Source organism: Medicago sativa, chromosome 2 (genome assembly GCF_051527215.1).
Source record: "Medicago sativa cultivar Bolivia chromosome 2, Bolivia_mono, whole genome shotgun sequence".
Taxonomy (NCBI): Eukaryota; Viridiplantae; Streptophyta; class Magnoliopsida; order Fabales; family Fabaceae; genus Medicago; species Medicago sativa.
The window spans coordinates 11,727,500-11,742,240 of NC_140750.1; the positions used below are offsets into that span (position 1 = coordinate 11,727,500).

General features: G+C 33.0%; 2 protein-coding genes across 4 annotated transcripts; one reads left to right on the top strand and one right to left on the bottom strand.

Moving 5' to 3' along the window:
• The first annotated feature begins 873 nt into the window (after window positions 1-873).
• Window positions 874-6,401, top strand: LOC146944552 (beta-glucosidase 46-like). The gene is made up of 12 exons (XM_085742909.1): window positions 874-1,070; window positions 1,228-1,297; window positions 1,378-1,436; window positions 1,683-1,758; window positions 1,849-1,923; window positions 4,004-4,091; window positions 4,184-4,436; window positions 4,785-4,900; window positions 5,121-5,376; window positions 5,473-5,575; window positions 5,646-5,754; window positions 5,985-6,401. Exons 1-12 carry the CDS (start codon window positions 906-908, stop codon window positions 6,178-6,180), a joined length of 1,566 nt encoding a protein of 521 aa, XP_085599035.1. The 5' UTR covers window positions 874-905; the 3' UTR covers window positions 6,181-6,401.
• Window positions 5,159-12,379, bottom strand: LOC146944553 (RNA pseudouridine synthase 6, chloroplastic-like). Of its 3 annotated transcripts, none has more exons than XR_015025964.1 (10): window positions 12,123-12,379; window positions 11,576-11,704; window positions 11,242-11,496; window positions 11,073-11,154; window positions 10,095-10,210; window positions 9,955-10,009; window positions 9,658-9,769; window positions 8,899-9,068; window positions 7,455-8,039; window positions 5,159-5,374 (listed from the first exon to the last, which is right to left on the bottom strand). XR_015025964.1 is itself a non-coding variant. In XM_085742913.1 (9 exons), exons 1-9 carry the CDS (start codon window positions 12,347-12,349, stop codon window positions 7,764-7,766), a joined length of 1,422 nt encoding a protein of 473 aa, XP_085599039.1. In that variant the 5' UTR covers window positions 12,350-12,379; the 3' UTR covers window positions 6,887-7,763. The 3 variants fall into 3 exon arrangements, 1 of the variants encoding a protein (XP_085599039.1); XR_015025963.1 differs by lacking the exon at window positions 5,159-5,374 and adding an exon at window positions 6,887-7,194; XM_085742913.1 differs by lacking the exon at window positions 5,159-5,374 and having other exon boundaries at window positions 6,887-8,039.
• Window positions 12,380-14,741: the final 2,362 nt, after the last annotated feature.

Below are 14,741 nucleotides of genomic sequence, written 5' to 3' on the forward strand. Positions count from 1 at the left end.
ATTAATATTTTGAAAATATCAAATTTTTATATTTTTTTAATACATAATTAAAGATATTAAAGGTCAAAGATATGCATTTGCATGTGTAAAACAATCAACTGGATCACTTCCTTTTTTGCACCACTAATCTTAAAATATGAAAAACTCAAAAGTTTGAACTCCAATATTATGGTCTTGGCTTCGCCTCTGATGATGGATACATGATTTAATAAAAACTAATTCGTCTGAATTTCCATCAATAAAAAAATGTGTGTTGAGAAGAGTATGTTATTAATGTTTCTTTATTTATTTATTAAAAAAAGACAGTCTTGTACATAAAGCTTCTGCATAAGAGTGGGGTGTACCGTACGTAGGCTTACCTTGTTTTCTATACAAGACTGCAAGAGGTTGTTTTCATGACTTAAACTTGTGACCTTCTAATCACATGAAAACAACTTTATCATTGCATCAAAACTTCCCTTTTAAAGTTTCTCTTATTTATAATTTATAAAATTAAACCCACTTAAGTTTGTCTGATGATATTGGCTTGAGACCTTGGAGTGCGTTCCTCCTTAAGATTTTAAGTTCGATTATCCCTAGTATCAATTTATGTTGACTAATCTAGCTTCTTAAAAAAAAATTATAAAATTAGTTTAAATAGTCTGCTTGTAGATATAGTCTATTTATTTTTCTACGGTTTATCTTATACGTATACTTTTTTCCACTTTCAGGTTTGAACTTTGAACAATGTATGAGTATGAGTGAATGAAAACACTTTGCTTCCTTTTTTTTTGACTAATTAAAGACTTTTCTTCCTTATTAAACATAAAAATATATTCCATGCGCTTTGTCTCTTAATACTATAATACATAGGTTGGGTGGCAATATAAAAGTGCTATGCCAATTGCCAAGTACAATGCTATGCAATGGTGTTCTATACAAATCTGAAATCGTTGTTTGTGGAAATACCCTTTATTTCTTTATTGCTAATCTCATTCTCAACATGTCCTCAAAGAGCTCTATCAAATAGCTTTGATCCATCTCCATTATCCACCAACTTCCTCTTTGGTACTGCTTCTTCTGCTTATCAGGTGATTAATTTCATTTTTAATATTAATAACATATATGTGTGCATGTTTTGTCCTTTCTTTAAAAAAAAAATGTATGCATGTTTTGTGACTTGTTAATTGATAATCAATCTATTATATTTTTACAATATGGTTTCCTTAATTAATGATCATTTTGCAGTATGAAGGTGCTTACTTGAGTGATGGAAAAGGACTAAGTGATTGGGATGTCTTAACACACAAAACACCAGGTGATGATGATGATAATTAAACAAATATGTAACTGAACAAATTTAAGATGGTGTTATTGATTTAAAACTGGTTATTGCAGATAAAATAAAGGATGGAAGTAATGGAGATATTGCCGTTGACCAATATCATCGCTATCTGGTATTATGAATCTTCAAACTTAAAAGAAAATTATAAAAATAACTAATGATTGAGCATTAAAAAAATAGGAAAGTGTTAACAGAAAAGGTTCCCATTTTAAGTGTTTGAGTAGGTCTCACATGGATTGATTATTAGGTAGAAATTTATGCACTCTAAATGTATACTCTAAATTTTAGGATCATCATACTCAATGAAAAATACTACTAATTTTTGTATTAGTAGTAATATTATTGTGGCTTAAAATAGGAGGATATTGATCTAATGGAAGCCATGAAAGTCAACAGCTACAGATTCTCAATTTCATGGGCAAGAGTTCTACCAAGTATGCTTCTTAATTTGATTATTCTCAATTTAGATATTACCAGCTGCTTGAAATCAATTCTTCATGTAAACTTTGATACCCTTTTTGCAGAAGGCAGATTTGGAGAAGTCAATTCTGGTGGCATCAATTACTACAATCGTCTAATAGATGCTTTGCTTCTCAAAGGTTTATTTCCAGCTCTTATTTAATGAGAATGTCACATTAATTAAAGAATGCTGGCATACTAAAACTATTAACTCGACCATGTCAACAAAAATCATCTGAGTCCAGTTATTCACCTTATGAGATGAATTTTTGGCCACTAAATTACTCAGGCACGAATCTACATTGCTCTAATTGAGGCTGTTGACCCACTTGTGCATTACTTTTGTAACTAGTAGCTATATGAATTTAGATGATGACCCCACATACAATTTGATATTGCCCCCACAAAAGCTTGTTTAGTGCACTAAAGACAAACAATTACACCATGATGATACTGCTACTAAAGACTAAAGGGGCTAAGGAAAATGTGGATTGCATTTCTGTGAAATTTTTTTTTTCTGCCCCTATGACAAAAAAATATGATACATCTGCCCCTAGTTGAAAATTATTATCGTAAATGCCCTTGTTCTTCATTTGAAATGGCGAGCATGTCATTTTTTTCAAACTTCCTCTGCAAGCTTGCAGGCTTTTCCTGTACAATGAATTATTTAAAGTTTTCTCTTGTTCTTACTTTGAAATGGCGAGCATGTAAATTTTTTTTTTCCCCATGTTCCATATCTAAAATGGCGAGCATGCCATTATTGTTTTTTAAGTATTTTTTTTCTTGCTGGTCCTTTCAAATGGCGAGCATGCAATAATTTTTTTTTGAGTATTTTTTGCTGCCATATTCGCTATGCAAACACAATGTACAGGATGCAATAATTATCAAAGGCTATTTTTTTTGAGTATTTTTTGCTGCCATATTCGCTATGCAAACACAATTGTCCATCCTTTTTTTTGTGTATTTTTTCAAATGGATGGATGGATGCATTCCAATATGCAAACACAATGAATGGATGCATTGGCACATGGCAGTGCTCGCCATTTGAATTGTACACACATAATGCTCGCCATTTCAATGCCCAAGCATTCCTCTTTTGCCTAAATGTGCAGCGAATATGGCAGCAAAAAATACTCAAAAAAAAAATTATTGCATGCTCGCCATTTGAAAGGACCAGCAAGAAAAAAAATACTTAAAAAACAATAATGGCATGCTCGCCATTTTAGATATGGAACACGGGGAAAAAAAAATTTACATGCTCGCCATTTCAAAGTAAGAACAAGAGAAAATTTTAAATAATTCATTGTACAGGAAAAGCCTGCAAGCTTGCAGAGGAAGTTTGAAAAAAATGACATGCTCGCCATTTCAAATGAAGAACAAGGGCATTTACGATAATAATTTTCAACTAGGGGCAGATGTATCATTTTTTTTGGTCATAGGGGCAGAAAAAAAAAATTTCCATTTGTGTCGATAGAGAAAAGTCAATGGAGTAATAAGTGAGAAAATTTTACATTGAGATCCCACTCTATTAATCTTCAACATAAAAGTTACTGCTTTTGGATGCTTAAACAATGTTTTAAAATACTTTTTAGCATTTTATTTAAAAAACGTTTGTTTTGAAAATACAAGTCAAACACATGTAAAAATCATAACTACACAATTTTTAATGTAAAAGTTATTACTTTTGAAAATACAAGTGATTGGTGTGCAACGTATGTGAGCATTATAATTCACAAGAGTACTATCTTTGGTTCCTACCGATCAAAAGAAGTTCATGAAAACTTGTCTAAAATTACACAGCCACATATTAACATTTGTATTTTTCTTAGTAGTAGTATTCACTTCTGTTTTGAATATAAGAAAAAATATCAAATTTTATGATTCAAAATATAAGTAAATTTCAATCAGTTCTATTTTTTTATTGTACTCAAAATACCTTTCAATTTCATTTTCCAATGATCTCTTAATTTTACGAAACACAGGATGTTTTGGAGGATGTTATTGTTTTATTTTACCTAAAGAAAATTAAATTAGACTACCTACTATTTTTATTTTTAATTAAAGTAAGCTGTTTTGTTGCTTACATTTAAAACTAGAGTACATATAGTGCGTGGTATATTTTTCTTTTAAAAAGAACTTTATAGATGTGGATACAAGATCGAACATAACTTTCTGTGCACTTAATCACTTTGATTCTCTGATGAATTGGACAACTTGCAGGAATTCAACCATTTGTAACACTGTCACATTTCGATTTACCTCAAGAACTTGGTGACAGATACGGAGGTTGGCTAAGTCCAGAGTCACAGTAAGTAATCAATTGCCCTTCTTATTGTACATATACATGTCATTATTTACTTGTCATAAGCTAATATTTATCAATACTTGATTGATGCACAGGGAAGATTTCGTATATCTAGCAGACCTTTGTTTCAAATCATTTGGTGACAGGGTAAAATACTGGGCAACCTTCAATGAGCCAGATTATCTGATCACATACGGCTACCGCAAAGGAATAGCTCCGCCATTTCGTTGCTCTAAACCATTTGGAAATTGTAGTGAAGGAGATTCAGAGAAGGAGCCATATCTGGCGGCTCACAATATAATCCTATCTCATGCAGCTGCAGCATATATTTATAGAACTAAATACCAGGTAGTCTTTTAAGTTTATAACATAACATTCTATTCATTAAAAAAAGAGTAGGGCTAAAAACACTCTAACACTCTTTTCAATATTCACTCTTATTTGATGAAAATCATGAGTCACACAACACTATGCATAAGACATTTGCAATATGATGGGATCCACATAAAATTCATTCAATAAGAGAGTGAGTTTTGGAAAGAGTTTTAGAGTAAGTGTTACTAAATTCCACCTTTATATATGCTAAGACAAGGTTCTTCACAATTGTCGTTGATAAGGGTGAAGTGATATTGCTTAAAAATGGAAGTGAAAACAATCAGAAATACTAATTCCAATTGTATTGAATGAAATATTCAGGCCGAGCAAGGTGGTAAAATTGGCATTGTCTTGCATTTTGACTGGTATGAACCCATCAGCAATTCCATGGCAGACAAGATGGCCACAGAAAGAGCAAGATCATTCACCAATAATTGGTATCCTTCCCTTCAATAAACAACCTTTTTTGTTTTTAATCAACTTCCATACAATGAAGCATGACACACAAGCACCGAAAACGACACTGACACATACATCGATAATGATTTTTTTTTAAAAAGTAATTGAACGTTACTACATGTGTTCGTATTGGTCCCACCTTCAAACAAGCTCATTCTCTAAATAAGTATTTAATATAATAACTATAACCCAAAGCAGGCTCTTGGACCCAATCATATTTGGTGAATACCCTCCAGTTATGCAGAAGATTCTAGGAGATATATTACCCAAATTTTCCAACAATAATAAAGAGAAACTGAAGAGTGGATTGGATTTTATTGGCATCAATCACTATGCAAGCTACTATATCAAGGACTGCATCTACTCCAAATGTGAACCGGGGCCAGGGATCACCAGAACAGAGGGTCTATTCCAACAGAGTGCAGAAAAAGATGGTGTTCCAATTGGCAAACCTGTACATATTTTCAACCTTACATAATGATTAATGAGACTAACATTTTGTCTTTGCATTACCAACCTAATTCTGAAACTTCTGTTAACATGTATGCAGACTTCAATTGATTGGCAATATGTTTATCCACAAGGCATGGAGAAAATTGTCACCTATCTAAAAAACAGATACAATAACACTCCAATGTTCATAACTGAAAACGGTACGTATAACAGTGAATCCTCTAATGGATGGAGTTTCTGTGTGTTTCTGTTTTAATAAATTGTTTTCAGGTTACGGCGAGTTGGACAACCCAAATAACACCGAGGAGCAATACCTTAATGATTTCGACAGAAAAAACTACATGGCTGGGCATCTGTATTCCCTACTGGAAGCCATAAGGTAGGATATATGAAAATCAAGATAAATATCCAGATATATGAAGTGCATTCTAAAATCAAATCTCTATCTTTGATGTCACTTTTAACCCTATCTGTCTTTTTTGTTTGTATATATAAACTCAAACTCATATTTGCTCAATGTCATCCCTTTGCTTTATGACTAGTGAATTACCAGAAGATACATAAATTAAGATCAATTTCTTTTTGTTTTGCCATTTACCATGTAATCAGGAAAGGAGCTGATGTTAGGGGGTACTTTGCATGGTCCTTGCTCGACAACTTCGAGTGGTTACAAGGATATACAGTAAGATTTGGACTCCACCATGTTGATTATGCAACACTTAAGAGAACTCCAAGATTATCAGCAAATTGGTACAAGGAATTCATAGCAAACCATAAAACAGAAGTCTTCCGCCAAGAAAAATGATAAAAGGAAAACAGGTGCAAACAATTTGGTACAAATAAATGAAATAAATGCCAGGTCCTAATCAGCTAAGCTTTCAATAGTTTGGCACGTCTGATTTGTGCTTCTATATTCAATGAAAATGCTGTTCCATTCTTCATAAGGATTTGTTTAATTCTGCAATTTAAAGCTCTGGCTTACATGTTAGGGTTGATTTGAAAGGAAATGAAGTTAAAGTTTCACCAGTCTACTAGAATAAATTTCGATCTAGAACACCCCTCTGCGGTGTTATAAAAATAAAGCTATTGATAGAGCCAATGTTTACTCATACACAACAATAGAGGACGAGAATTGAAATCATTTCATCCCTATGTTTACTCATACTTATGGGTGTTATAAAATGGTCATAACATCACCAAACTATAGAGGACGAGACTCAAGAACCCGGTAGATCAAAGTTTTTGATGAATTTCAACATTAAGAGACTTCAACTTATTATTATATTAGGATTAAGACAATAACTTTCATAATTTATTCACATACACCAACGACACCATGTTTTGTCTCATGAAACAAGGAGATATTTGTTTTTCTTCGCTTTCTCAGAGATCTTAAATTTCAAGCTAACTTATTTGATACATTCCTTGACATTATTGCTTTATGGTATGCTTTGCTTAATGGACTTCTCCGTAGTATAATTTAGTAGACAGAATAGCTCAAACTCAAGGAGTAATAATACAAATGAATATTGCAAATTTCTTTGTGAGACATCTATGGCACCTTTGAAAGTGTAAAGAAGTCAATATTTCTCATTGTCTACAAGTAGAAGTATGAATGATATCGTCAGTGTACACGAGCATATTAGAAAGCAAGTACATTACTATAATAGAATGAACTTTTCCAGGGCTGACATTGGTGAAACCTCTATTATTTGGTGAGTTCTCAATTCCGTTCATCCACATTTTTATGTTATGAAGACCTCTTATGAGTTATGACACTTAGAAATATGACTGGACAGGGGATCCGTCGATCATTAACCTATATGATCATTAACATGAATATTAACTTTCAAGCATAAACAAAAAGCTTCTATACCAACATGCAACTAGAGTACAAGAAAACTAAGACAAACACTTAGGGATTGACGAGAGCTCGAAATACCACTATCTAATATTGTGATTTTTCTCGATTCATCAATATCCAAGTAAAAGGAGGTCTTGACCAGTGAATAATCTATCCTCGGGCTTGCCTATTTAGAGTTGATTATAATAAAATAGGATGCTCAGGAGTGGACTCACCGGTATGTGACAGCATGCACCATCCCTTCATGAAGTCCCTCCTTTTTCCCTTTTTGTTTGGTTTCCTCTTTTCAAATTAGCACAACCTCACTGCACTCCTCCCATCTTAGAAAAAATTTGCACTCTTACTGCAAAAGGAGAAACCAACAATGATACATGACAAATCTTCCTTCAATTGAATGAATAGCTGCGTCTGCATGCAAAAACATCTCTTCAACTTGAATGGCGATGCTCACTCAAAACTGAGGCAAAATTAAAACATAACTTCAGACTTGAGCCATATGTCAACTCAAACACATTTCCAGCATTTTAACACCTCCACCAAGGTGAACCAGCTCTGTAAAAGTGTTCATCATCATCCCATGAAATTTGGCAAGCTTGAAGTCCAATTGCAACACTAGGCTCTTTTCCATGTTGTGCAACCCAGTTTATAATAGCCGCTTCTTTTTCACTCTCACTAGGGAAATCTTTCTTGTATTTTCCAAATGGATTAAGTCCAGGGTTTATCATCTCTGCAATTGCAGCTGGCATATACATAGTATCACCAACTAATGGTGCCTTACAAGCAGCAAATTGAGCTCGAATCTGCATTAAAATTGAAGTCATTATATCAGTAAAAACCGTAGTTTTGTTTTCCTAAAAGATAATTAGATAAAAGAAATATAAGAAAGTTTTCTTTGTTCACTCATTATAAATTTAAACAGTGCTAAACTAAATGGGAACCAGCTGGTTAGCCGTTCACATAAAAGAATCTGAAAATTGAATTGGTTGATACCATAGAAGATATAAACTTCCAGAAAACATGTGGAGGGGAGCGATATTTTAAAATTGGAACACTCCTTGGCAATTAACACAAATATAGCCTAACATTAGATCCAACAATTACTAGAATAATAGATTTTGTCTTTACAACAGTGATTTATAGCAGCCAACAGATTGCTTCACTACTAAAGGCAGCTGGTCAACAGGCTATCGCTCATGAAGGCATGTAACACGAAAACACAGAAAACAAAGCAGGCAATAAATCACTTTTCAATTCACCAGAAGATAAGAATTTATCAATCAACTATGTTTTCATTATTTTTTGAATTGATCATTCTTATCTATCATATGTATTACTCCCTCTGTTTCACAATACATGTCGCTTTTGTATAATAATTTTGTTTCACTTTACTTGTCATTTTCAAGTTTCAATGCAACATTAATTATTGGTTTATCAATAATACCCTTATCTATTTATTGTAGAGAGAGAAATAATAGAATGAAATAATAAATGGGTAAGGGTATTATAGAAAAAACACAGAATTTCATCAAAAATAACAAAATTTATTTGATTTCTTGGTATGTGTAATTTCCTCAAAAGCGACAAGTATTGTGAAACGGAGGGGAGTAAGAATCAACAAAAGAAAAATACAAATATTACATAAAAAGACAGCTAACAGACCTGATGAGTTCGACCAGTAAGAAGGTTGATTTTGCATTCATACGCATAATCTTGAGATGGCCACCCACAGTCTTCAACACAATACTCATCTTGAACAACACTAGCTGGCCAGGGAATCTTTCTGCATTCTATGACCTCAAGTTGACAAAGAAGCCATCCCTTGATAAAATCTGCACTCAATAAATATACGGGGGTTCAATCACAATACAAGACCCTTATCAGGAAAACTTTTACCAACTCCTCGAAACAAATGATTTAAAGTTTAACTTTACATAAGAAACTAGAAATGCCTTTGCCCATTGACACATCATGTTGTTGTTTGGAGTACACTAGGTGGGTGAACACCTATTCAAATTCTACTCAATCAAAAATAAAAATGATAGAAGTTGATTAGGTAGCTGATTTCTATCTTGGCTAATGCCCCTAACTTAATCATATGGTCAAAACTTTATGATATCACAATTCATTAGTGCAGTATAAAGCTGATATATTATCCCCAAGCGCATCACTATGTCTTCCATTGTCAACTCTTTGCATTTAGTCTTTTCAGGGGGTGGAATATTGAATATTAAGCAAAGGCAAAGCTAATGTCACAAACAAGTCATGCTTCTGAGTCACTAATATCATGAATCGTGCAGTTGGCTTCTCCCACTGAAGTTTCTCATAATACATAATCAACGAAAGTACACATATTTACTAAACTATTTTATTTCAAGTTCTCAAACAATCTTAGCTAAGAACTCCAATTTATGTAGTTACCTTCAGAAATAAGTCGAGGAGCCATGTTAATAGGACGCATATAGTGGTTAATGATTCCAGTTGGTATAGGAGATGCTGCAAGAGCAAGATAGAGCTTCTTCACTTTTTTCTCCTGAAAATAATAATTTAGTATTCAATAATTTGCACATTCACTTGAAGTGATAAGAACTCTTTCAAAGAGTAAATCTCCATCTCATGATGAAAATCAAAAGCTCATGCCTTGTGAGAGTATGTTTCTATAAGTAGAACAGTAGAAGATTGCTCTAGTATAAACTATGAAATAAGTTCATGAGTTACCCGTATTTTGCCATGAAAGACAGAGCAATATTCTTTATTCCTAGCCAATACTACACTGCACGTAAATAACGACATATTACATTCTCTATCAAATCCAAAATGACAAGCAACACTAATTTATTTAAACATAAAGGCATTACCAGCCTTCTGTGCAGTTATCAATCTGATGGGTAGTCATCAAAGGTGTTGTCAATCCCAAGGCACGAGTTGCAAAGGTTGCACAACTTTCTTCAATGTTGTCTGTAGTGCCACCTACCTGACAAAAATTAGAAAATGATAAATTGCAATGAAACTTTAGGCAGTCATATCAATAAATTTCAAGACAAGTCATATAGAATATTAAATTCTTGACATTCCGAATTAGGAATCTAACACTATTTCATTCAAAACTAGTAAACATACTTCATAGACAATGCTCAGAATTTCTCTCCATCTACTGAACATCAAGCCCCAAAACGATAAATCTTGAGATTGCTCTATCTTTACTTGAACAGTATTTTGCAATACCATTATTGCTTGATAAGGACTTCAAGTCAGTAAACCTCGAAGCCTATCAAACGAAAGGAGGAATCTAATACTAGCCTATTAGGAATCAGAATACACATTAAAAATCTCACCTTTTGTGTGTAGACAAACAATAATGTTGGACACAATCTTTCAACACTTTGATGAAGACATTCAGGGGTCCTAATTAGGAACCATAAGGGGTGTTTTTATTTCAAGTAGGAGTATTTTAGTATTTTTTGCAATAGCTCCACCCTTAATACTAGACTCCTTTGAAAAATTTGTTTGTCCCTAAATATAAGCCTCATTACAAATTTCTAGATACATTTACTACTACCAATTTGTATTGGAATATGAAAAGTCAAGATTGAATGCATCTATACACAAAGTAATTCAGTAATAGTCATACAAAAAATGCACACATTAGTTACACTACCAACTAGACTTAATATTTGAAAAGTGTCAAAGGGTCTTATGAATAGGGATAGAGGAGTATGAAATTTACAGGACTTATCACTGTTGACTACGAACTAAAATTTAATAACAATTCTATAAGTATCCTATAAGGGGGTTAATAGCTTTTCTGAGTTCATGATGTAGGATAGATTACATACTGAAGTACCAGCAGGTTTATCCAAAACAACATATGATTCCTTCACAGCTATGATCCTTGATCTCCAGTCAATCTCATAGCACCTAAAAAGAACTTTCAAATGTAACATTATCATATCATGCCTCTATAATAACAACGAAAATGCAAATCTAACGAACATCTCAACGTACCTAGGAAAACGCTTAGGGTGCACGTGCACTCGCAAATAAGTTCCTGGTTCAACAAATTGATTCACATCAGTTACACGGAACGTTTTCTGTGCTTCTCTTATAGTTTTTCCTTTGACAGAAGGCCTTTTTCGCACAACCAGTGGTTCAGTTACTTCTTTGAAAATCCTAATTTGCTCTTCAGTAGCATTAGGAGGAGGTTTCGGACAAACAAGAGCGAAATACACAGCTCCAAATTGAATCAAATCTGCAACAAACCTTCACAAAATAAAACTTAGGGTTTAATCCAATTTTCGTGAAGTTAACAAAAAACTTCATAGATGAACTTCATACTTACAAATGAGGAAGATTCAAAGTTTTGCAAATGTATTCTAATACAGGTCCTTCTTCTGTAACAACTAAGTGTTCGATTCTTGGTGGAGATTTGTGTGTTGGACATGGAAGCAATCGATCATACTTAGGGTAACTTAGAGAAAAAGCAAGCATCAGTATAAGTAAGGAAAAAAAAGTGTAAGCAATGGAAAAGTGCTGAAATGTAAACACCAAGTGCCTGTTCGGATTGACTTATTTGAGCTTATCTATTGACATAAGTTGCATAAGACTGTTAGAAAAAACTTTTGAAAACAGCTTATGACATTATGCAAAAGTTGTTTTCAGCTTATTTTCATAAGTTCTCCAAGATAGCCTGTGAAAATAACTTATACGACAACAATTTGATTTAATTTTATGTTTTGCAATAGAAATAGCTTATTCATAAGTGCTTATCACGATAAGGCTTGTGCTAAGAAGCTGCAAATAAGTTTTTTTTTTATCCAAACAGAGCCTAAGTAAGTGCTGAAAATAGCGTGAATGTTCCAACAGAAAGAAAGTGATAGTGAATGTACCTATTGGAAGAAGAGGTAGCTGTTAGGTTTCCGGCGTCGGGTGTTGAAGATTCAGTTTCACCGGCGATTGCCGTGAAACTGCTGTGTGAACTCCGACAACGCAAACGAAACGCGTGGTTGGTGAGGTGTTTGATGAGAGAAATGGGAATTGAACGCGCCGCCGCAGGAACGGCGAGGGTACGACAGCTTCCGGCGAATAACATCGACGCCACCGCAACGGAACACATTTTATCTTTTTGTTTTCGAAGTGCTTCTTCAGTTATCTGGTCTGGTAGAGGTTGGTTTTGAATTTTTTTAAATTGCTCTTCTGGCCCCCAATTTTCCGTTTTTGCCTGTTTTTACCCCTTAAGAAACCGTTCGGGAGTTACGAAGGAATAATACGGAAGATAACTCTCAATTAGCACGTTTCGAAGAATAACTCCCGAACGGTCCTTTTATAAGTCAGAACAGTGATTTTGGTTGTGGAAAGCAATTTTTGTATTGGGTATTGAAAGAGGTCGTGAGTACAAAGGAATAAAGAAGAATTTGAAACTAGAAGATATCGGTTCTAGAAAATGTGGATGTCCATTTAGATTGCATGTTTGTTTTAAGGCATCCAAAATATGGATTCTTAGTGTTGTTTCTTAATTGCATAAACATGTTAGAAGGTCGTATTTTGACAACTCGTTTAAATATTCAACCCCTTATTCTTTGGCCAATGATTCACATTTTAGAATTCCTCAAAAAAAAGTATTCGCATTTTAGAAGTCTACCACTAATGGGTAAATGTAACAAGCACATTGTGAAGTGATGGTCATTTCACCAATAGGAAAACACTCCATCAAATCCCTCTGCAGGTACTCCCATCTCACGTTGGACCTTGTGAGTGTCATGGCCCTCACTTCCTTTTAAACAAAAAATAGTTGAATATTTATGTACTAAAAGATCAAATTATGATATTAGCAAACAAAAAAATATATCCCTCCTAGTGTACTTTGTTTTGTGAATATTAGTCACTTTGTACTCGTCTGTTTGTTTTTTATTGTACTAACGCGTGTAAATTATAAGCGGTATTTTGTTTTTTTTATAAAATTTTGATTTTAAATTATATATATACTAGATTTTTGACTCGTGCTCCGCTCGGGTTTACTAGAAAGAAATTGACATACGAATAATAAAATGCAATATATAATTGGTAACGGTGAAAAAATAACACGTGATAATCTATAGTATACAAAATAAAACACTTCATAAAATGTATGAAATCTAAAAATATTATAAAAGAAAATTCGGTAATCCTATCAATAATTCAGTAAAAGAAATATGAAATATTTAGTACATTGGCATGTAGTTTCATCACACATTGCGAAATACTTCATCATATACAACATTAGACGTTACATTGGTATCTTCACCATCTTCATCAGTGATCAATATCTTTAATCCTTCTCTGGATGTAACTCTTGAAACAACAACATACAACAACTGTCCGTGAGAAAATACAGGTTAAGTTGCTGCAGACTTAACAAAATTAATAAATAAGGATTTGTTAGGTTAAATAATTGCAAACCTAAAAGTGTAGAAAATATTTGCTTAAAAAAAAGGCAAGAGGATAGGAATGAAATTGGTGCGATGCATTTTTTTTAGATGGAATTTGTTAGGTTAAATAATTGTAAACCTAATTTGCAAATGAGCGGGAAAAAATTAGGTTAAGTTGACAAAATTAATAAATAAGGATAAGGATGTCAAAAAAAAGGCATGAAATTAAAAAAAATCCAAAAAAAAATGTAAAATTCTTGACAAAAAAAATATAAAATAGAAGGATATCATACGTGATCATTGATATGGTAGAAAATATTTTCTTCAAAAAAAAAAGGCAAGCGGATAGGAATGAAATTGGTGTGTAATGCATTTGTTTAGATGAAATTTGTTAGGTTAAATAATTGCAAACCTAATAAAGCAAATGAGCGGGAAAAAATTAGGTTAAGTTGCTGCAGACGTAACAAAATTAATAAATAAGGATATATATAATTTTCGCATTCAACATTAAAGTTTTAACATGCATAGAGAAAAATGATCCCAAAAAGAACTAATTAAAAGACTAAAATATGGAATAATTATTTCAAATTTCGGTTCGAAATAATATGGTTTTTAGATTGCATCAATAAATTAATGTTCAAGTGATTGATTGTGTCAATCTATTATTTTGGTGGTGATTAAAAAATAGAATAAATTGTAGCCAACAAAAAATAAGAATAAATAATTTCATTATGAATGGTCTCACCCACTTGCATGTTAAGAATTTAGAGTGTGATGTTTTGTTTTTCGGTTTGTGTTGGTGGGGGCATTTTCATTTTGAACCCCTTGTATGGTTTGGGGTTCTTTGCCATTGAGTACTTTTTGAGTATTTGTGTTTTGTTGATTGAGACGTTTATTATGTTTCTGGCTTATTGAAAAAAGCCAAATAAAAGACATAAAAACTCGTATATTTTAAAATTAAAATTAGTATGTAGAATGCAGTTATGGAAGCAAACCAACATTTATATTTGATATGGTATATTGATATTGACCGAATTGAACTATCACTTACATTACATGGCCACCCAAAGATTTAGTCCAAGATTTACAGCTATTTCTAAC